The 23699-nt window shown below is 32.9% G+C and overlaps 5 protein-coding genes across 6 annotated transcripts; 3 read left to right on the top strand and 2 right to left on the bottom strand.

Annotated features, from left to right (window-relative positions):
• The first annotated feature begins 4220 nt into the window (after positions 1-4220).
• Positions 4221-6373, top strand: LOC108903683 (T-cell immunomodulatory protein). The gene is made up of 2 exons (XM_018705936.1): positions 4221-4961; positions 5120-6373. Exons 1-2 carry the CDS (start codon positions 4328-4330, stop codon positions 6310-6312), a joined length of 1827 nt encoding a protein of 608 aa, XP_018561452.1. The 5' UTR covers positions 4221-4327; the 3' UTR covers positions 6313-6373.
• A 652-nt stretch (positions 6374-7025) lies between these two features.
• LOC108903695 (RING finger protein 10) lies at positions 7026-15125 on the top strand. The gene is made up of 9 exons (XM_018705960.1): positions 7026-7393; positions 8216-8606; positions 11946-12036; positions 12451-12635; positions 12691-13178; positions 13714-13965; positions 14030-14310; positions 14612-14858; positions 14957-15125. Exons 1-9 carry the CDS (start codon positions 7330-7332, stop codon positions 15040-15042), a joined length of 2085 nt encoding a protein of 694 aa, XP_018561476.1. The 5' UTR covers positions 7026-7329; the 3' UTR covers positions 15043-15125.
• Positions 15126-19933: 4808 nt separating this feature from the next.
• On the bottom strand, positions 19934-23660 carry LOC108903686 (fatty acid-binding protein homolog 5-like). Of its 2 annotated transcripts, XM_018705940.1 has the most exons (5): positions 23573-23660; positions 20773-20851; positions 20549-20718; positions 20277-20381; positions 19934-20199 (listed from the first exon to the last, which is right to left on the bottom strand). In XM_018705940.1, the coding sequence occupies exons 2-5, from the start codon at positions 20840-20842 to the stop codon at positions 20143-20145; spliced, it is 402 nt and encodes a 133-aa protein (XP_018561456.1). In that variant the 5' UTR covers positions 20843-20851; positions 23573-23660; the 3' UTR covers positions 19934-20142. The 2 variants fall into 2 exon arrangements, with proteins under 2 accessions (XP_018561456.1, XP_018561455.1); XM_018705939.1 differs by lacking the exon at positions 23573-23660 and having other exon boundaries at positions 20773-20923.
• Positions 21032-21849, top strand: LOC108903685 (UPF0545 protein C22orf39 homolog). The gene is made up of 3 exons (XM_018705938.1): positions 21032-21255; positions 21310-21474; positions 21528-21849. The coding sequence occupies exons 1-3, from the start codon at positions 21184-21186 to the stop codon at positions 21756-21758; spliced, it is 468 nt and encodes a 155-aa protein (XP_018561454.1). The 5' UTR covers positions 21032-21183; the 3' UTR covers positions 21759-21849.
• LOC108903684 (intraflagellar transport protein 52 homolog) lies at positions 21924-23243 on the bottom strand. The gene has a single exon (XM_018705937.1). The coding sequence runs from the start codon at positions 23215-23217 to the stop codon at positions 21958-21960; it is 1260 nt and encodes a 419-aa protein (XP_018561453.1). The 5' UTR covers positions 23218-23243; the 3' UTR covers positions 21924-21957.
• Positions 23661-23699: the final 39 nt, after the last annotated feature.

Genomic DNA, 23699 nt, shown 5'->3' with positions numbered 1-23699 from the left:
ATTGTTTCTCGTGTGCATTTTGATAAATTATGACATTTTTAATATCATTTTTGATTTTAAAATTAACATTTCAATAACTTCCGTATATTTTTTAGAATATTTTTAGGTGCAATAACATTGTATCACAGTATAATACTACATCTGTCAAATTGTATTATACTTTCATAAATGCAATTGCTTTAAACTCTTGTCTTATAACGAACATTTGTATTCACAGAAGTGCATCATAGTAGTGTAGTACTAAATCATATTTAAATTTTTCCACGCGAATCACTTCGTGATCACAGTTTATAGATGATCTAAATACGTAGGTAAAAGTTCTTTGTAAAAAGAGCAGTGCATACTTGGACTCTATGTCGATTAGCTGATGCTCTCGAACGGTGTGCGGAGGTTCTGGTTCCACAATCTTCTCTTCAACAGCTTTTTTCCTCCTTTTGTATTTTCTATTCTAATTCTCAAGCACTCGTACTTTCTTTTGATCACAAATTTTCCCTTCTACCGACTCTGTTCTACGTTCGAAATTCTATAGGTATAGGTTAAAGCAATCAGCTGTGCTAGCGATCACATAGCATGTATACCTATATACATTACAAGGACTGCTAGACTACAAATAATAAACTCAGCATTACCAAGTTTCTGTTGCAACTTTTGGCATTTATTTATGCATATTGGGTAAACAATAATAATTGAGAAATGAAAATAGTATGTGCATAATAATGTAATATTCCACGTCAAGTGGTCTCTTCCTCTGCCGTAATTGAAACGACTTGAAATATTGAGTTTGGGCTAAAAATGTTCGCATAAGCGAGGGCTTTCGAAATTTTAATGGCCTTTTTGAAAAACTCTATAACCCCATGACCCCATTAACAAAATAACCCTAAAACTTGATGAAGTGATCTTACAATATGATTTCTACGACTTATCCCGTCTCAATCCTATCCCGCTTGAATTGAGCTGTTTGGCCCTAAAACCCTATTAAACCCGTTACCCCTTTACCTTATAATCCTCAAAACCCGATAACCCCATAACTATACAGATACAGCCCCATAAGCTTCTAAACCCCTATAATCGAAACCGTAACACTTTGTTTTTTTATACCTCTGTAATCCTGTAATCCCATAACCCCTTGGCCATAAAACACCAAACCCTATAACCCCACACCAGAATATGCTTAACTACAAATTTGAATACGCCTGCCTCAATCATGTCTTGCCTGCACAAAGTCACGATTTATTCCAAAAACTGTATTACAATGTCGTCAGTATCCAAAAACCTCATAAAACTTCGAACTGTATTTGAATCACCGTGTATACGAACGGAAAAGTAATTCTCAACAAAAATAGAATCAAAGGAAGAATAAGAATCGAGAGTATCCTTTAGTAGTCCTCTACGGCGTCCTTTGGTGACCCGAAATAAAAAGTTCTGTTCGACCATGCGATTAACAGTTCAGGCTACATAGAACTTTCGTTCTCTGATAAGCATGGAAATCGTTAAAAACCCCCGATAAGGGTTCTCCTACGGGCCCCGGGAGGTCAAAGGTTAACGCTTCGGCAACGAGAAGGCTCTGCTTTTTGTGTAGATGAAAGTCGCGCGATAAAATTCAAAATGTACCTATTAATTCATCACTGATAAGGAATTATGCTTTTTTATCACGTAAAGGTGAAATGGATGTAGGAAATACATGAACAAGCGGTGGTTCTGTAGCGGTGTAGCCGGTTGGTTTTAAAATTTATAGCCATTTATTATCGTTCTGGGTAGCTAAATAAAAAAGTTCTTCACACGTTGCAAAATGTAGTTACCAAATTAGAAATGTGAAAGGCGTCGTGTAACGCCATTTTAAGAAGTAAAGTAGATGTTTAATTATTACTTCTTCTCGACAATTATTACATCTACAAGAGCGGATTTCTATTTTAAATCTTTTACGTGCACTGTGGACTTCCTCAAAAAGATATAAATACTTATAATTCCCCTTAATTAGAACTTGTATTGAACGAATCTTGATCTTACAGAAAATAATAGACAAATTCGTTTCTTAATTGAATAAACACATCTAAATTAATAAAACCAATTATTTTTTTTAGTACTTTCATGATGATTATTAAATGGTCCTTGAGGAGTCTGAACAACCCTATACACATAACCCTATTCACATAATATTCTTTATCTTTGTTACTTTTCTTGTGTTTTCAAAATTACCTTTAAATAATTGAATGATATACATCATTCGAAGATACAAGCCGAACTCATTTTTTTTACGGAACACCCGGTATATATCGTATTTGGATAGAACGCTATCTCAGGATTATAAAAGAGTATACTAACAATATAATTTTTAACCTTTTTTGGTCGTACATTTTCTTTTGTGGAAGTGCGTAGTTCTGGAGTTATTTTAAATTAATTTTGCTAAAGGTAATGTAAGTTAAAAAAAGCAACTCGAAGGCGATTATTATTTCTTAGAATTTCAAAAATATCCTACCGAATTGCTGAGGTTCTTAGTGATAATGACTCCCCGAATCTCCGCAACTGGTCAAAGTATTTATACAGGGTGATTCACAACTTATCCAGCAAAATTTGGCAATGAATGCGTCATAATAAATGGAGTCAATATTGTACAACATTTTTTTATAAAATCCTTATAGTTTCTGTGAAAAAAATTATTGAAGTTGTAGCATTTTTAATCTTTACATCGCTGGGCTACTGTAATCTTTAACGTCATTCGCCCACGTGGCGCCAAGCGATTCCGAATACTGAAATTCGATTTTAGTATGATCACGATAGTGTTTACCTTAGTTTTTCAAGTGTCAAAAATGGCTTACGTGTATACGGGCCCAAATGTGTTTACACGTCGGTGGACAAAATTTTGAACAGTTGTAACATCAGGTATGTCAAATTATTTTATTAATTAAAACCACAAATTAATTTTATTAATTAATAGTTACAATAGCGGCAAAAGCAGTTGAATTTGCTGATATAAAATGGGTGTTATAAAATTTTATTAACTTATTTCTTTCCTTGGGAAAGAAATTTTTTTTTATTACACTTTGCCGCCTAGCCGGTCGCCGACTGCATGTTTTGCCTTGCATAAGGTCGACTTTTACAATGAATCAGTTTCAAGTGCCGAACAGTAGTGTATTTTTAAATCTTTTTCGAAGTGCCCTTTTTGATATTTTTTTCAAAATTATACATTCAAAAATTTTGTTGAATAAGTTCTGAATCACTCTGTATATATGAATTCAGCAGGCTTAATCAAATGAGACATTAGTCTCTTATGTTTGGACCCTCTACATCAAATACTTTCAGAAATATTCAGAAAACTATTTTTTTGACTTTTCTCTTTGGTAACGTTAATTCAAAATATAAGTTTGGCCAAATAATCTTCCAATTAATCTACTATAGGCGTCCGGAGGAAGAACGGGGACACAGACACAGAAAAGAAGGGACTTTGCTCGTTAGGATTTTGGATCACATACAGAAATGTGCTGTCAAATAAAGAGAAAATAATTTTGATTTATTTTTTATTATATAGGTATTTACTTTTACTCCCCTTGAGAATTCTTTACGAACGTCCCTGATTATATTTTATTGACTTTTTTTAAGTGTACAATAATATTCAGAACATTAAAATTCCAGCCCTCTATAAAAAAATTGGAATACTATGTATCTATCCAGTATAAATTTCTATAATGGTTACAGACTGATGCTGTTCTCACCAAATCAATTCTCAGAGTTCCTATAAGATGTCGCGAGTTCACAACTTTAATGTCGGAATATTAGATTTCTTTATTAAGTTCTACGATGACGGTGGCCATTGTATGTATGGTATTTAAACAAAGCAATTTTACATACTCGTTTATCAAAATTAAAATATACATTATGTCCTGTTTCATATATCATAATATTTTAATTTACAAAAGCCTTTTTTTATCTAAGAATGTAGGGTAGGAGTGGTAGGACACATCTATTGAATAGTTGCTTAACTGAGATAGTTTAGCATAAATCCAACATAGGGAGCCACATTTATTCAAGAAGAATTGAAAATTAATATTTTTGATATAAAGTTACGTCGTTATAAGGTTAAAACATATTTATTTATTTTTATTTACTTTAAAAACTTTATTACTTGAGCGAGTATGAGGATATAATAGATTATTAATAAATTTCTGCTTTACAGTAATCTATAATTGAAAGCATTTTATTTTATTTTCGCCATAACTTTATGCGTGATGACGTCAGCTGTCATAAGTGTCAAAATAAAGTAGGTGTTTTACTGTAGTGTTTTACTTTGTGATAGAACACGCAAAACATGTAAATAATTAAGCAACACAAAATGGTACTACTAAGCCTTCTATACGTTCTTATAAACTTTTTAATAATAAGTGTAAAATGTAGTGATATCACTCACCTAGCATTCGGTGGTTTCACGGATGGCATGCCAGCAGCATTTGGCGATTTCAATTCGGATGAACTCACCGACGTGTTTGTTTTGTTGGATGGTGGAAAAACCGTAGAAATCCTGCTTGCCCATGAAGAAGAACCATTGCTTCGTCCTGCAAAACCAGACCGATTGAGATGTACGTTTAGCAACTCCTTAATAACTAGTGTTGTGCCTGGTGATTTTGACGGCGATGCTTTGATGGATGTTATGGTCACAACTGTCTATAAAAGAACGGAAGCCGACAATGAGCATGAAAGATCTTTAACTAATGTTCATATTATTTGGGGTGGTGCAAATTATTTGAACTGCAGCGAAGACGCAAAGCCTCTTATTAGAATGATCGGACAACCTTTAGCAATTGACTACAATCAGGACATGATAATTGACCTATTTGGGCAAGACGAGGAAAAGAAAAGGATGTTCTGGGTCTTTGAAAGGTACAGAGGAGTACCGAAGAAAATTGCAATGGAGGACAATAGGAGACCCATGGCAGAACTTAAGACACCACATGCACATGCATTTTTGGGTAAATATGTTTTTCAATAAATTAGGAATTGACTCCATCTTGGTTTGCAATACTCAATCTTATGCCATAGACTAATATTTTATTGCCTTAATGCACAATTAACTACTTATTTGGATTAAAAACTATCAATCCATAATAATATTGTACCTTCTTTTTAGATCTGAATGATGATTTTATGCCAGATTTGTTCTTAACTACCAGTGACAATTTTGAAATATGGTACGGAAATGAAGGAGGCGGCAAGTTTGTCCACAACTCTACTACTCCTCTTCCAGAAAGCACGAATAATCAAAAAGCTGCTGTTATCGGCCAGTCCTTATTCATAGATGTTGAACTCAAAGGAAGAATGGACCTCGTTACTCCAGTCTGCTTTGAAGGTACCGAAGAAAACTGCAAAAGTAGCGCTCTCATGGTGCATTCCGAAACAGGATGGTTAAACTTGCAAGTAAACTTCAAGGATGACAATTCGAACAATTGGAATTTTTACATGTCAAAAGGCAGCAGATATACAAACGTTATAACTCTTCGCAGTGGTGATTTTAATATGGATGGGTATCCAGACATACTGGCAACTTTAGCACAAGATGGTTACGATCACCCTCAAACATTCCTTTTAGAAAATGTTGCTTGCCAGTCTGGTTGTGGCAAATTTACACGTTCATACGCCGTAAAATGGAACGCTTTAAGTCCTTTCAGAAACGGCACGGCAATGGCTGCTTTCTTCGACTTCTACCAAGACGGTATCTTAGATTGCATTCTAGTAACCTACAACGGCAAGGAATACAAAACCGCTGCTTTCAAAAATAGTTTGGACTATGACGCCAACTTCGTGAAGGTGATGGTGTTAACAGGGTTAACAAACAAGAACAATGCAATGATTATGGGTCGGGTTGGAAAAAAAAGAAGAACTTATGGAACAAATTTGCCTGGTCCTTCTATATCCTACAAAACCACAACACAAGAAGGGAAAATAAGACATGGGGTATCTGCACAACTGCCTCAATCTGCCCACTTCAGCCTCAATCTTCCTTACACTATTTTTGGCTTGGGACGCACACCAAATTTTGTCGATCAATTAACAGTAGGACTTTCCAACCACTCTCGGACTTGGACGCAAATTATACCAAATTCACAGATGGTTGTAATTCCGTGGCCACCAGATCAGCCGTTCAGGTGGAAGGCGCAATTGTTTGTGACACCAAGCAAATTAATTTTGATGTCTGTAGCTGCACTGACTGTGGTGTGTGGGCTGATAACTGTGATTATTGGAGTATTACATTGGAAGGAGCGACAAGAAGATAAGAAAGAACGTTTATCAGAGTCTCACCGTTTCCACTTTGATGCGATGTAAATTATTAATAGTTTTAAGTGTATTCCTAATTTATTAATAAATAAAAGTATGTTTAGGATAAGTTTTCCTTTTCTCAATTACTTAATGGAAACAAAAAAAACTATCTCGTTTTTATTAGTTCCACTGATAGTTTTAATCAGGATTTGATAAATAACATGGTTCTAACGCTACAGTTAATTAAAAATAGCAGATTGTATGATTTCTCATCTTATATAAAAATTTAAAAAAAAATGATAGTTGGAAATAGTTTACTAGTATTGCATTTTAACTTCTGGATGGCTTGAAATTTGAAATCGGCTTCTCTAAAATTGCACATTTAACAGTCAATGGGCACGGATATACGCTGTCTTGTCTATATATGGATTAATGAATACACTAACACATTTCCAACAAAAATCAGCGAATAGAATAATACATTTATTTTATACATTTTAAAAATGTAAATATATTAATATTTTTGCAATGAAGCCGCAAGAAACACACTATTCTATTCCATAAATAACACCCTTTAAAAATGTTAATACTTTGAAAATATTTATATAACTATTTATACAAATATCACAAAACAAAGCAACAAAAAATCATTTAAGAACGGGAAAAAATAAAAGATTTCTTCTGATTTTTTGTTTTTGGCGCCTGGCTAACCTGCGCTGTCCGTCATGTTGGCAGCGCGTATTCCACCAAATTTCCCAAGTGCCAAGAAATTCCAAAAATAAAATAAATTTCATTTTCCCGTCGCCATTATAGCGGCGAGATCGTGAAAGTGCTTTGCGGCAAATAATCGTCGTTATCGACGAGGGGAGTTTCCTGCTCCCGAAAGTTTTCGGCTTAATTTTCCACCACCTTTTCGACGTTCAAATCCGAAGAAATTACTGTCGATTACGGTTTTTTTCTTGTTTGTGATTTTATAAACATGGCTTTTTAAGATGTCTGCCTTCGAATTGTGCGTAGCCACTCCTTCTGGAGGAGCTTCCAACTCCAAAAATACATTAGCTTTTAAGACTGGAGGACGTAGGGATGGACAAGAAAGGAAATCGCAGTTTACCTTCCCCGAAGGGCCCCGCTGCTGACTCCAAAAAAGGTTTGTATCCTATTCCATGCAAGGTCAAGAGTCAGTAGACTCCAACATGGAGACCACCAGATACGTTTCAAATTTTACCTTTAATGCGCTGACATAATATAAACATTTATTATTTATTTGGATGCGACAAAATTAAAGACAACTAAAAGTGTACTAAAGTCATATTTTGTGTGTGTGGCATTTCTGTGTAATAATGTATGTATACTTATACGCATCTAAGGGATATTGAGGCATTGAGGGATATTGTGAAACATTTTGTTAATTTGTTGTATTCCTTAGTAGACAGGCTCATTTCCTGTACCAAAGATATATGAAACTGATTTAAAATAATTATAAAGACTCGGGTGCAAAAAGTATTATTTGAAGTAGGTATCTGTAAGATAATCATTAATAAGTAGGTATATCCGTATATCTTAAATATTTCTCTATTTCTTATAAAAAAAATTGACCTAGTTATCTATTGCGTTGTAATTACGATACAATTGGTACTTAATTGATTGATGATTAAACTTTCATCTGAGATGTTTTTGAAGCACTCAAATCTTTATATTTATCTATTTATTTACATTTGAGCAACTCGGGGGGAAAAATACTATGAATAGATTTGTAAATTTATTTTAAAGCAGACTCCCGGGAAAACCATTTCTTAATAAGGACATCATTCAGATGTGCACCCACCATAACTCTCTATTATTATATAAATAATAGATATTTTCAGCTCTGTTCATGACACTTTAAATAATTGTTTCAAATCCACCTTCATGGCTTAGACTGCATTATAGTGATTGTACAAAAATCTTATAAGACAATCGAATTTTCCAGATGTTGTCAGTAAACAGTGGCCCCGCGGTAGTCGACGCCGCGAGGCCGCAGGCAGCAGCCTCTCCACCAAAGGTGAGTCCTCCCGTAAGCCCCAGCCACAGCGGGACAGAACTTTCGATAAGCGGCCTAAGCCCCGCGGCACTTATCATTCGTGTGCCTTGGTTCGAGCTGAGACGGCCTGGTTAGAGGAACAGGAGGCTGAGTTGGGTTCAGTTTTCTTACCAGGCAGCAAAAAGCAGAGCCTGAATCACCTGTTGAACTTCTCGTACACACCATATTCGCCCAGGGAGGGCTGTCATTCGGAGAGGGGACGCGGGAACGGGGGTAGCGGGGGACGGATGCTTGCCACAAAGAAACACAAATACAACAAGGAACATTTTCTGCAAGCTAAGTAAGTTTCGTTTTAGAAAGCATTCAATATTTTCAAGTGCGAGAAACTTCTTTAAACTCGCTTATTGGAAATAAGCAAAATTTCCCAACTAAATATGTATTTCGTACTTAAATTTTACTAATTTGTTTTGTATTTAATAATTTTTGGCTTCAAGGAGCTGACTAAGGAATTATCACAATTCACTTTTCCACATGTTGCAATAAATTGAATTTATTGATCAAATTTAAAGTTACTATTGAAATCAAAATTATTCACAATAACAGCAGATTGAAAACCAAAACATCAATAGATACTAGTTTAGCTTCAATAACAACCTTTATATGTAATTGTTAATATGAAATAAAAACAAAATTTGTAGAATCTAACTAAATTTGGTACTACTGAATAATTATTATAAAGTCACTAAAAATGATCAAAATACAGGGTGTATACCAATCTGGAAAATCTGCAAATATCGCAGAATTTCATAGATCTGGTAATAGGGAATTTTTCGAATTTTCATGGAATTTCTTCAAATTCCAATTGTAATCAGTAGAGACCGCACTTCATTCGCACATGACGTCATTATCAGGGGCGGACTCAGGACGCTAAGTTAAACTCTGTAGAAACTGAGGTGCAAACACCATACAAAAAGTAAAAATCAAAGTTTTACCTTGTACTGACGATTTATAATATCCACTATGATTCATATTAAGATTATTAGTTTACAAAACACTCTACACTGAGCTCTACACCTATTCACTTGCAGTGCTGAACTAAAACTGAATAACCAGTAACTGCTGTAAATGTTCAGGCGTTAGGTTGTGGCGTTTATCACTAAAAATCCATTTAAGTTTCAAAAACGTACGTTCAACGTCCACAGATGTTACTGGGGCATATTTAAAGTATATATAATTTTTAACAGATGGCATATTTAGGGTGGATTCAGAAAAATCTACTTCTTTACCTTCAAAAAGATCTACTATGCGACATACAGTTAGAAATCCCGGATTGTTCTGCAAAACGGTATCAATTTTTTTCTTCACACGTTCTGCACTATGTCCTGACACCTGGGAAATAAACTGTCGCAAGTCTAAAACATTATTTACTGCGTTATTTACTGAATATTCTGATGATGTCACAGTTACTTCAAGACGGCAAACTGACGGTATTCGTGAATAATTAAAATGTATGTATGCTAAATCTTCACGAAGTGTAGGATCGTTAAATATCTTTTGAGCACATAAAATAGGAGTAGCATCACTTGAATCAAATTGCTGTATAACCCTTTTTATGCCGTTAAAGTGTACGTAATAATAAGATGTTGCATCTAACCACGTACCCCAACGTGTCAAAACAGGTTCTGGAGGTAGTGGTACGCCTGGAAGAGTTTCTCTGAACAAATTTATCCGGGCTGGTGCTTTCAAAAATATTTTCTTAACATTAGCTATCAATTTGTCGACATTGGGATAGCACTCTCTAATCGTCTCGACGACTCTATGTAATCCATGTGCGAAACATGTCACATGCAACATGCAACGCGTTGCAGTAGGTCTCGCGAAGACGTTTCCCAGCCGCTTTCATGTACGCAGCCGCATCCGTTACAAAGAGCAGCACGTGGTCTTTCTTGGCTTCATAGTTCTCACCCCATAAAATGGACAAGACGCGACGCTTCTTTACGTATGATTAGCATGCAACTGATATGATGTTGATGATTGATGCATGACTTGAACGGCCCCATCTAATAGGAATGAAATCCGTTTCCCCCGCCCGTCGACCGACTACCATGACTTTGACACGTGCGGGGTAAATAAACATGGTGCTTTTGTCGACTAGCCGGCACTATTATTATTATTTTGTGAAGAATGGATGAATATTTAAATATTGGGATCGTCGGCTGAAGTACGGACCTGAGATGTGCGAACGAAGTGCGGTCTCTAGTAATCAGTGTCTATACTACTCTCTACCCTTTGCTAAAAAGTAAATTTATAAAAGTAAATTATATTGTCTCCAATATACCAGGAAAGGAAACATTTTGAAATTTATTAATTACTAGGCGTGATTTTATTGTTGGAAAGTCTTGGGAATGAATATAAGAGGCGTCTCATCTCGTGGGTCATGAAAAAAGTATACCGTCATTATTTTTTATCAACAAATAGGTAAAAAATTCGTCATTTTTCGTTCTACGCGTTGTAAAAAAAATATTAATCTTAGCAAAAAATGTTCAACAGACAATTTGATCTAGAGAAACTCATCTTTAAAATGAGACTTTATAAGTTAAAATTGCTTTATAAACAAAAAATTTATTGCAAAATTAAACAGAAAAAGTTCTTTTTCTTTAATTGTTAATAACTTTTTAAATAATTAATAAAGTCTTACCAAACTTTCCCAAAATGTGAGTTTTTATATCCTTAAGAGATTTGCAAAAGATGGGCTCGATCGGTCAAATAGTTTTTGCAAAATTCCATTTATTTATCTCATTTTTGCAAAAACCCATTTTCAAATGTCTATTCCGGGGGCAGAGTTATGACTAAACATTCTTTTAGGGCTCATTTTCTTCAAAGGGACATTGATGTCCCTTCCGCTAGTTAAAAATTAAATTTAGTTGTATATAATTGTTAACAAATAAAAGGCACTTTTTTCCCTAATAAACAAATAAAATAACTCCATGGTTTTTAATTTTTTTTTAACTAGAGGATACTTGGTATCCTCTTCGAAGAAAATGAGCTCAAAAAGAATGTTTTAGTCATAACCCTGCCCCCTCATTTGAAAATGAGCCTTTTTTGCAAAAATGGGATAAATAAATGGAATTTTGCAAAAAATATTTGACCGATCGAGCTCATTTTTTGCACATCTCTTAAGGATATAAAAACTCATATTTTGGGAAAGTTTGGTAAGATTTTATTAATTATTTAAAAAGTTATTAATAATTAAAGAAAAAGCACTTTCCGTTTAATTATGCAATAAATTTTTTGTTTAAAGCAATTTTAACTTGTAAAGTCTCATTTTAAAGATGAGTTTCTCTAGATCAAATCGTCTGTTGAACTTTTTTTTTTACAATAACAGGTAGAACGAAAAATTATGAATTTTTGACCTATTTGTTGATAAAAAATAATGACGCTATACTTTTTTCATGACCCACGAGATGAGACACCTCTTGTATTATCATTCCCAAGACTTTCAACAATAAAATCACTCTGTAATTTTCACAATTTCTTGATGATTTTTCACCTTTATTTCTTGGTCTACAATGTTTTAACCAATTCATTGAAGCTGGGCACATTTATCATAATTTGTATATTGATTGTACCGTACCAATATAACTTGGTGAATTTCTTGATCAATTTATTTATCTTTCAGCTGCCAGTTTATTGTAAACCACTCGGGTGATTACAAGCAGTACTTGAACAATCCAGATGCCTTAGTTGACTGGGATCTAGTTGAACAAGTAGTAAGTAAAACATTTTTTTTTTTGGAAATATTCCTTTAACAAAACAGTTTACCATAGTAGTTATAGACATTTAAAAAAAATTTTAAACTGCTGCTTTCGTTCACATTAAAACAGTTATATATTTTCTTTAAAAGGCATAGGTATTAAATATATTTTCTAATGTTTTCAATATCAGTATTTTTCCAAAGTGTTGAGTACACATTTCCGAGTTGGTTGGTTCTGTGAAATTTTAACTTTGGAAAAATAAAGCATAATTTTTTTAAAATGAAAATTATATCCCATATAATTTTCAAAAGAAAATATGTGCCACATATAGTTACCTACACATCTGCCTAATATTTCGTTGTACAGTTATTAATTTTGAATTTTTGAGTTTTTTGCCAAAAATATTTTTTTATAACTTATCTTTTACAGAACGTTCAAGTTTCTGAATTTCCATCATGCCCTATTTGTCTTTATCCACCAACGGCAGCCAAAATGACCCGTTGCGGGCATATCTATTGTTGGTCCTGCGTCTTGCACTATCTGTCGTTGTCGGACAAACCGTCACGGAAGTGTCCGATCTGCTACGAGACTGTCCACCAAAACGACCTCAAAAGGTATTTCATTATCCCCTATTCAATCCGTATCTAAAAAATTTGTTTTATCGTGCAGTGTCGTCGCTATTCCTCATTCGATCTTCAACGTAAACGAGACAATAACTTTTAAATTGATGAAGAGGCCGAGGGGTGGCCTCACGGCGTACCCCGCCGATGTGATGGTGAAGGACGATGATGTTATATTCAACATGTCGGAGAGAGAGGCCGGTGAGGTGTATTCGAAATTGTTATTAGCCAATTATGAGGACATTTTGTCAATTATCGCAAGGGAATGCAGGGAGTTGAAGACACAGATCGCCGACGATGAGAATTACCCTGAGAAATGCTTTATCGAGCAGGCTATGGCATTATTAAAGGAAAGAGAAACTAAAGTTTTGGGAAAAATCGACAGCGGTAATGGGATTGATAAAAGAATCGCTAGTAACGATTGTAAAGAAAGCAATGTATTTGACGATGAAGTTGTTGAGGTCGGAAATTTGGTAGACAGTCTAAACATATCACAAAACGCTAACCAGCAGTTGAAGTTCCACTATTTCTATCAAGGTTAGTAAAAACTTATTTTGATGGTTTTTGCAGTGTTGTATTTATAAATATTTGGCAATAATTATGTATTTCTCAAACATTCGTAGAATATTTTTAAATTCTAGTGACGGTATCTGTCCTTTTTTATTATATTCATAAACCAAACTTTACTTGCTTTTGTTATAACTGCATGTCCACGTACTGAATTAAAAACAGTTTGATTAAAATTTACCTTATTTTTTCTTGTACTTGGGACCAAACTGATTTTGATTTTTTTTTAAGTAAAAAACCTTTTTTCATCATGTTTTCTATTTAAATTATCCATTTTTATGATCTTAATTAAATAAGCTACAAAATTTAATATCGAGAAAGGTGGAGTAAAATTTTAATCAACCCCGCGCAGATTATGAAAGATTGTTGTGGAATGTTCTCTGCAATATTGGAAAAAGTTCTTGGTAATTTTGGGAAATGGCTTGTATGTTTATAAAAAGGAAGAAATTTAAACTTTATGAAAGGAAAAGATTTTTAAATATGTTTATACAAATTTTCCATTTAGCATCAGATGGTCAACATATCTATTTACATGCCATTAACGCCAGGATGTTAGAACACACTTATGGGTCTCTAGAATTTGGACCGACGACAATTACTGGTAGAATTCTTGAGAAAGAAGGCGGTTCTATGACGGAAGAGCTTCGAAAGAGGTTGAGATACTTGCAACACTTGCCCGTTACTTGCCAGTTTGAAGTGGCGGAGATTCAACTCAGGCAACCGGTTATCAAGAAAGAAACCATAGAACATTTCCAAGGTAAATAAAATTAATCGGTCCATAAAAATTTCTTAATTTTCATATTTAATTTCATTTGTTGCAGAGCAAATAGAGTTACGTCGCAAGAAACGTCAGCGTAGGGCAAAGGAGGAGAAGCGCAGGGAGAAACGCATCGAGGCTGAAGAGAACAGGAAGATGGGCAAATATCCCGTTCCAAATTTACACCTCGAATCCAATGATCAATTTCCAGAGTTTGGCTTTGAAGCCAGGCTACGAACTGAATCAGAGTCCACCCTACCAAGCGACCGCAGTTCTTCGCCTGATTTGCTGAACTCTTCAAGCGTATCAGTGGAAAGCACTTATTCCGGTCCATCTTTCGCCACAGTGAGTATTTATGAATGATTTTTCTTTTGATGTAGCCAATTCGCACTAAATTTTATTGTTAAAACGAATCTAGGTGTCGTTTTAACAGTTTTTGGTGCTAGAGTAAAGTGAGGTTAATTAACCTTGTCTGATGTACGTCTTTCAAGGTCAGTCCCCTCTACGACATCTCTGTACACTATCAAACTTCCATTAAAATTATATACTGTCGCATATCCCACTTCTGATATTGATTTTCGAGTTGTAATGACAACTGCTTTGCTACAATTTCATTGTATTTCACAAATATGTCTTAATTTTGTAGATGTTAGCTACTCAAAAGAAACAGCCCCCAATATGGCCAATTTTGAAGCCATCTTCGAGTGCTTTGGAGCCAGTGAAGTTGATAAACGTTACAGGTTCGAAGATGAAAGTTGGGAATAATGCACAAACCAAAAATGACAGTGACGTGGAGCTGGAAGGCTATGAACCCGTTCCGGCTTATAATAGGAGTTTCAGTGATGCCATTACACAGGCACTTCAGATGGTCGAGGAAAAGGTGGAAGATGATGGTATGTTATTTATTGTGAAATTCAGACATTCATTCATTCTTTAGATTGAATCGTTTATTAATCCCACTTCTGATATCAATTGAGACCTATAATTTTAGATATTCCAGCATCAGGAAAGAAAAAGAAGAAGAGGAATAAACAAAAGCTGCTATTTACTACCAACATGGCTTTTTCTGGAAACTAATGTAAAGTTTTATTTTAAAAATGTACTTTACGGCAGGCATACATTTAGTGATAGTATAACTTAATGAAGAAAAAAATAATAAATAAAAAAAAATGCGTTATTCTGAATATAATAAATTATTTAACAGGTTTTTAAAATCATGTAAAATCTGGTACCATTCATTTTTTTCGTTATGGAAAGTAAACATTTTGCTTGAGTGAGTGTTTTATTTAAAAAAAGCCTATTTTACGGCAGTTATAGACTATTGAATAGAGGATTTTAAAAGGAACTTATTTATTGTATGAATCGTTCAAATGGTCATTTTAGATGAAAAAACCGCGGAGTGCTATTAAATTAGAGGGTGGAAATTTGAGATAAGGGTGAAAATGCACCCCTTTCAGTTTTTTAATTCTAGCTCGAAAACGAAGCAAAATTTCGCTATAGTTCATAGGAAAAATTATTTAGAGAATTGAATTTCCCATCAAAACAGCTTATTTAAAAAAATTAAAGGGAAAATTTTATGCAAAAAATAAACAATTTAAAAAAAAGTAAAAGATTTTTTGATTTACTTTTTTAATATAATAATTTAGTAAAAACTTGAAAATTTAAATACAATAAAGTTTATTAATAATGTATATACAGTGTGTCCACAGATGGAGTTGACAAAAGGAGAAACTCTTGTTTTTGACCTTATCGAAAAATGTCACTAAAAAGTTCTGCCCCTCGAAAAAATGAGACTGATCTTAGATTAGATGTACAGGGTGCTCATAAATTAAAAAACACGAAAATACTGGAGAGAGAAAAGTACCATTATTTATTGTTTTACACAACATTTTTATAAAACAAATCTCAAATAATGTCCTAATACAAATTTTAATTTTTGAGGTGGAAAGTAGCAATACATATAGAGTGAGTCAGAATTGAAATTTTGATTTTAAAATTTGTATTAGGACATTATTTGAGGTTATAAACAGATTTGTTTTATAAAAATGTGTAAAATAATTGTACTTCTCTCTTGAGTATTTTCGTTTTTTTTTTTAATTTATGAGCACCCTGTATATCTAATCTAAGATGTTTTTATAAGTCTCATTTTTTCGAGGGGCAGAACTTTTTATAAAGAGTGACATTTTACGATAAAGCCAAAAAAGAGTTTCTCCTCTTGTCAACTCCATCCGTGGACACACTGTATATACATTATTAATAAACTTTATTGTACTTAAATTTTTAAGTTTTTACTAAATTATTTTATTAAAAAAGTAAAAAAATCAAAAAATCTTATTTTTTGCTTTTTTTAAAATTGTTTATTAACGATTTTTTGCATAAAATTTTCGTTTTACATTTTTTAAATAAGCCATTTCGATGAGAAATTCAATTCTCTACAAAATTTTCCCTATGAACTATACCAAAATTTTGCCTCGTTTTCATGCTATATTTAAAAAACTGCAAAAGTGCATTTTCACCCCTCTCTTTAATTTCAACCCTCTAATTTAATAGCAACCCGCGGTTTTTTCATTTTTAATGACCCTTCGAACAAGTCATGTGATGAAAATCCTAGAACGTCTTATTTCCTTCCTTTTTTGCAAAAAATGATTTAAAACGTATAAGGGTAAATGCAACCATGGCTGGTTTGAGTGGTCATATATCGATGAATTTTCATCCAAAAATACTTTACAAACTCTTATTTTGAAGGAAATTTTATCTACTTTTTTTTTCTGTGAAGCAATGCCTATACCTATCTTTACTCAAAAAAAAAACTAGAGGCAAAAAAATCGGAAAATCGAATTTTTTTTTTTTCAAATTGTTTATTAACGACTTTTTTGCATAAAATTTTCTTTTTAAATGTTTTAAATAAGCAATTTCCATGGGAAATTCAATTCTGTAAATAATTTTTTCTATGAACTTTAGCGAAATTTTGCTTTGTTTTCGAGCTACTATTAAAAAACTGAAAGGGAGCATTTTCACCCCTATCTCCAATTTTCACCCTCTAATTTAATAGCACTTTGCGCCAATAAGATTGCTTGAACGTCATAGTTCCTTTTAACCCTGTTTTTTTGGATATATTCAATAGTCTATTAGGGAGTGATTCGAAACTATCAGAGATATTTGACCAATTAATTGATCTGTGACCTTAGACTTGCTGAAAGTACATGATGACTTAAGAGGTGGAGGTATGCCTAATAGTTTGGAAATAGTTCGACTTGTGGAAACAAGCCTTATACAGGGTGTTTATTAAACACTAGGACAAACTTTAAAGGGTGAATCTGACTAATTTTAAGATAAAAAGTTCATAGAACATGGGTCCACAACGGCATTTTTCTCCGTCCAAAAAAAAGTTTTGTTTGGTATTTTGTTTATATTTTTATTTAATATTGTGGCAATTTGACAAAATTTGGAAAACTAGGAGTATTGATGAGAAACTCAAAATATTTATTTCATTTTTTGTTTAATGTTAGAGGGCGCCACATACATGTTTGTCTTTTTTGGACTAAACAGGTACCTATTCTCCATTCAATTTTACATAAAAAGGTACGCTCAATAGCAGATAGGCAACCAGCAATACATTTTTATAGATTTTATTACACAGTTTGTCTAAATATGAATTAATGCACAAATAACAGACTTTTCCTCATTTTAACACAGATTTTCTATAAAATATATTTATAGTTTGTAACTCGAATTACTTTTTGTTGTAAAAAAATTTGTAATTTGCCGCTTTTGAACACGCAGCATCCTAATAAAAATAAATAAAATAAAGCAGTTACATTCATCATACTTTTTCTGCCCTTGACCCACCTGGTGCCCTGTTATCACCACATCAGATGGATTGATATTGTGTAGTTCACCCAAACTAGGTCAATGTTAGAAGTCATTGACTTTGCAATTACAAACTAAACACGATACAATTCGGCTTGTTTGCATAAATAATAAAATAATGAATAAATAAATGCATATTTATGTAAATAATTCTGTTTGAGTGCATTTAAAGGTAGTAGGCAATATACCATGGGTTTTACCCATTTCCATTTTCTCTCCTGATTGTACCTAAGTTTAAGTTACCATCACTCGACCCCCTAACTTTTAGAATTTCTTAAGGCAGGTATCCAGGGGCTAGTGTAGATGGAAAATTGTTGCGAGGTATGTGTAACAAATTTGACGCACGTAACTAATCTAGAACGAACCATCAGTTGTCGGTTTTTAGTCGTCGCATCAAAGGGATGCAACAGTACTTTCTGCCTCATGTTGAGACGGGGTTACTCTTTTGGCCGTAACGTTACCTATTGCATATGTGATTATATCTTAAATTTCAAATAATATGGTATAACTGACTTATCTGCATGTAGTTTTTAAGAGTTGCCTCACATCGGAAACGATTCGATAGAAATTTGAAATAAATATTGTAGGCTCGCATATGAATCTCCAGTAGCCAAATAACGCAATGTTACTGTTGATCTTTCCTGCACAGGAATTGCTTCACGGAATTTTGTGTCCTTCCTGGAAATCGATGGACCAATTGAATTTATTAAAAATTCAAAATCAGTCGGGTGCATTCTGACGAAATTTTTGTACAGTCCACTTATATGTTGGAATTTTAAATCTGCCAACAAACTTGATCCACTATATATCGTCCTACTCTGATACAGTTTTGAGATCCACCATCGCGGAGATTTCTGTTTCTTATTCTTCAAAATTGTATGATGAATAAAAACATATGATATTGCTGCTAACTGCAATTGCAGTGACGAATCCATTATTGCAGTCAGGTTCATACTGCGAGTTTATGTTCCTGTGTCGTCTTGTAACCTTATTTTGTTACATTACGGACTGAATGACACGACCAAAGTCCAAAACCACACATACTTTCGCAGTGAATCCTGTCACCTTTTGCAACAGGCCGTGACATGTTCGTTGTTACGTTACGGAACATTGCCACAAGTGGATACCCGCCTTTATATTTTGTATATCTTATCGACCAAATGAAGTTGATTGAGCTGTACTTTAACCAAATAATTTAAATTAAAAACTCGAAATGATTTTAAAGATCCTTTAAATCTTTACCATTAGTATTTTTATTTTATTTATTTTTGTTATGCACATTTTACAAAAGGGCAAAAATAATTTTTATTTGTTTTTGTTATGCACATTTTACAAATGGGTAAAAATAATTTTAAAACAAATTAGTTTTACTTATAATTAGTAATGTATGCATATTCACACACCAATATTAGTTCATAATAAATTCTATAAAAAATATTAATTTTTTAAAGAACGGTTGAACAAATTTTTGATTTCAACAGAAATGCTGGTAACCTGTCACAATCATATGAAAGCAATCTGTACGAAATTATTTTCCATTCCAGTTTTGCTTTCTGCTACTCAGTTTCACATAATAGGTTTAAGAACCGAATTTGGGTGTTGACTATTGATAGCGTAGACAAAAGTTTAAAACGTAAATTATAACTCGACTATTTATTTCATTAAAAAAAATCAGATTAGTATTTTGAGGAATATGTAAAAATTTAACATTACACCAGTGGCAGAGATAATATGATAAAAAAGTAGTACTGCGATGTAGGTAACAAGTAAAATCAATTCAAATTTTCCATAAAACAACTTGAAAATAAGTGATATTTTTTTGTCTATTGCAGTTTTATGGCTAATTAGTTTTTTTTTTTGCATTACAAATACAAAGCCACATGCAATTCTTGTTTGAATCACTTTTGAAAATTGTGTTAGCCGTAGAAAATTGAAATTAAGTTAAGAAAAAATATATTTTTATAAAAATTATATGAAAAGCCTCATTTATTTTTAAAAATCCCTTCTCCCGAATCCAATGTTAAATTTGGCTCACCCTGTGTATCTGCTTCAATCGAAATGATTTTTGTGTAAAAAAAATAAAAATAAAAAAGTAAAATATGAAATAAGATATATATGTACTGAGATTATAAATTACACAGCATAGATAACAATATAAAACCATTTATCAAAATATAGGTACATAATTGCAAGAATATATGTACACCTTAAATTAAAAATATTACACAATCCCATTGACTGTTAAACATCTAGATATGATAAAAATCGTTAGATCCTAATAATATTAAATACGAATGGAGAGAAAAATTACATCCTTTTAAAATAACGCTTGGCTTCAATCCCACTTGTTTCATGTTTGTAAATCTAAAAGGAAAGTTGTTTAAATATGCATCCAGCTACTTTAAGTAATACAAAATATTCCAGATAATTAATTTACTTACTATGACACATCCATCATCAGAAAATTCATAAATGCGAGATATATTTGTATTATTGGGGCCAACTGACTTTGTAATCAACTTATCTCCTTCCAAAATTGTATTATTCTGTAAGACAATATAGTATATATTTTTTTTGTTACAAATACATATTAAAAATTTAAGTTTAAATATATATTAAATTATCAAATATATGTATGTAAACAAAACTATCAAATTAACCATTTTAAGATTGAACTGATGTCTTTTTTTTCTTTAAAGTAACAAATACAAACCTTCAAAATTCCACCTGGCATGCTTTCTTCATATTCTTCACCAAGTTTAAACTTGTTAACTGTAGTCTTCATGAGGGTGGCAATAGTAACGTTCCATTCTTCACCATTCTTGCTAATTTCCAAAGATGGACTCGAAGAACACATCATTTTTCTAGGAATGTATGGGACACCTGTAGAATAAAAGTTTTGCGAATTTCCTCATTCAAAAAACAACTGAAACTTACCTAGTGCTTTAAAGTATTCGTCAAGGTTTTCATTTTTCTGGTGAGTATATTTTCCTTCAAACTGCACCATTTTGGGCACCTATTAATGAAAATTAATATGGTATAGTAAAAGTGGAATGTAATCCAAGTTACGTGACTGTTTATCAAATTTACTGATAAGTGACTGATTTACAACCAGTTTTAATAGATACTGTTTTCAAAATTGCCGCTTTGGTATCCACAATTTTCTTCTTCTTCTTCTTTCTGGGTCAATCATGGTAAATCTAGGATTTCATTATTTTTAAGAAGTTTAAAATTTTGTAGTTTATAAGGTCAATGACTGTGTAAGAATGAAATTTAAACTTAACCTCACAAATGAACATGTTTATGTAATTTAATTTTTATTGATTCCATTTTAATTGCACTAAAATCATGGCAGGTCCTAAGGATAACGTTGAGGAAGATAAGGGTGAAAAGCTTACATACGTAAAAGATGATTGGATGGTATAAACACAACATTTTATTTGAAAATTTGTTATTTTAAAAGTACTTTTGTAGATAAGACGTTGTACGGTGTATGACGAAGAGTATAGCGATTGTACATCTATCAGAGCAAGATTTAATCAATATTTTATTTATGGAAAAACATTAGATTGCAGCCAGTGGAAAAAAGATTCCCTAAATTGTTACAAGTGGACTGAAAACTACGACATAAAAGCTGCTGTAAGGTATCGATCGAATATTTCCTTATATAATTTGTGTCATTAATTTTTCAGGAAGAGTTAATAGAGAGTGAAAAACAGCGTAGAAGAGAAAGGTTGCTTCCACACTATCAAAATGATATTTGGGTAAAGCGAAAAACACCTCCGGAAAATTGGGACAAGCCATTACCGGAATTTTTGCAAAAGGGATATGAAAACACATATTTGAACATAAAGGCAAAAGAATTGAGAGGAGATATACCACCATCGTTTGACACTAATATTAAATTTTGTACTATTTTATGATGAATATTGTAATTTTAAAATATTCATGTTATAGTCACTTTTTGTTTATTTAACTGTAAAATATAGTTGATTATTAAAAAGGCAGGTTAGTTTAAAATACATTTATCTTATTTATATTACCTACATTAAATAATAGTTTTGATTATTTATATGTGCTGCAAATTTAGTGTCCGTGTTAAAACAGATAAAGACTTAACAATCACTTAATAGTGTCAATACTTTTAAATTTTGCTATGGCCGAACCAATTTCATACAAAATGTCCTTAGTATTTGTTACTTCTATGTTTACGATTTTTGCACATTCTGTTATGTAAAATTCGAGATCTTTATCCTCTTTTTCCTCCCCAGAGGTCCCATTCATCATATACTTATTAGTGAATTGAGCTAAATTTGAAAATACTGAACTGAATGCATCATCCAAATCAAATAATTCTAGAGCTGGTGGTGACAGATCTCGAAATGAAGGTGGGAAAACTGCCGGTTGCAATGGAGGATATGGTGCTTCAAATTTAGGAGTAATTATCTTCAAAGCCTGGTGTTTCACACCTAGTTCATCATATAACTTCAAAGCTTCGGGGACATAGTTAGTGTTCATTGAATACATCTTGTGATCGAACAACTGTGTATAGTCAATGAAAGCAGTTTGGCTGATAGCATCTGTTAAACATAGCTTAGGTCTTTCGGCTAATTCTGCTGTTTCAGGGACAATATGGTGGTCTATTAAATCAATATCGTCATGATCTGAAGGAGCAAAGTGTACACGTTCTTGACTAATTAGGAATTCCATCAGCATTTCCCTCAGTTTATCGTTATTTTCTTGGTCAATGTATTTATCTGAGAACAAGTAGCCAGAACCAATTGCAGCTAATCGACCATTACTTTTGTCATCGTAGTACAGAGCTCCTAGCGGTCTATCAACAGGAAAAGATGCTGATCCACTAGTAAATGCAACCACACTAGGTTTATTTACACTCATCGTACAACCAAATGGATACACAAGTTGTATATTGATTTTTTCTTTGTTTAATGAGGAATTTATCTGACTATCCGCAATAAAACATTCTTTTGGGTGAAAATATTTATAGTAATGGGTACGAATCAAGCTGTCGATGTTTGGTATGATTCCAAATATCTCCAGGAGGATATTAATATTGCAAGTATCACTTGGGTTGCCCTCTGTTAAGAAAATTAAAATTCGTCCTCCACTGTTTATAAAGTTCTTCAGGGTGTTTATCTCGTTTTCTTCAAAGGGCATCTGTGATCCAGGTAACACTATAAGTGAACAGTTTTGCAAAATCTGAGGTGTTATCTCCTCTTTGTTTATCAATACCTTCGAGTACAGTTTCAGTTTTCTTTGAAAGATCTTGTAATTTTCATTCAGTTTGAACACTTCTTGTTTTGAGGCATTGACAATTATCGTATTTTTATTTTCGGCTGCGATCTCTTCTAAAGGGGGCATTTTAAAAGAACCTAGTACAATTTCTAATGAATTGACCAATTATATGTTTGCATCACAAGTTTACATTTGCATTTAGAGTTGCCTAGCAATGGAGTGTAACTATGGTGATAGAGTTTAGATTGCATTTAAAAAAGGCGGAAAATGAATAATTATTAACTAAATCGGTACTACTAGCAGTAATTGTATTGGCTCCTCAAGTAACTGTTTATTTTTTAATTTTATAAAATAATGTTAATTGGAAGCACCTCATTAGCGTTATTTCAAAGCAGTTTTTACAATTTCTATCAAAATGTTAAGATTCAAACATAGATAGGTTAATAATAAATAAATTAATTAATATTTCCTGGTATTTTACCTTATTTTGTAGAAAACCAGATGTAAAGTAAACACACTTACAGTGTCAACATTTAGAACATTTTGATATGTATATGTATATGTATAATATGCAATTCCCAAAGTATGGATTCTGCGCGGCTTTGAAA

The sequence above is a fragment of the Anoplophora glabripennis genome, unplaced genomic scaffold (assembly GCF_000390285.2).
Source record: "Anoplophora glabripennis isolate ALB-LARVAE unplaced genomic scaffold, Agla_2.0 scaffold70, whole genome shotgun sequence".
In the NCBI taxonomy this organism is placed as follows: domain Eukaryota; kingdom Metazoa; phylum Arthropoda; class Insecta; order Coleoptera; family Cerambycidae; genus Anoplophora; species Anoplophora glabripennis.
This window is presented reverse-complemented; position numbering and strand designations above follow the sequence as displayed.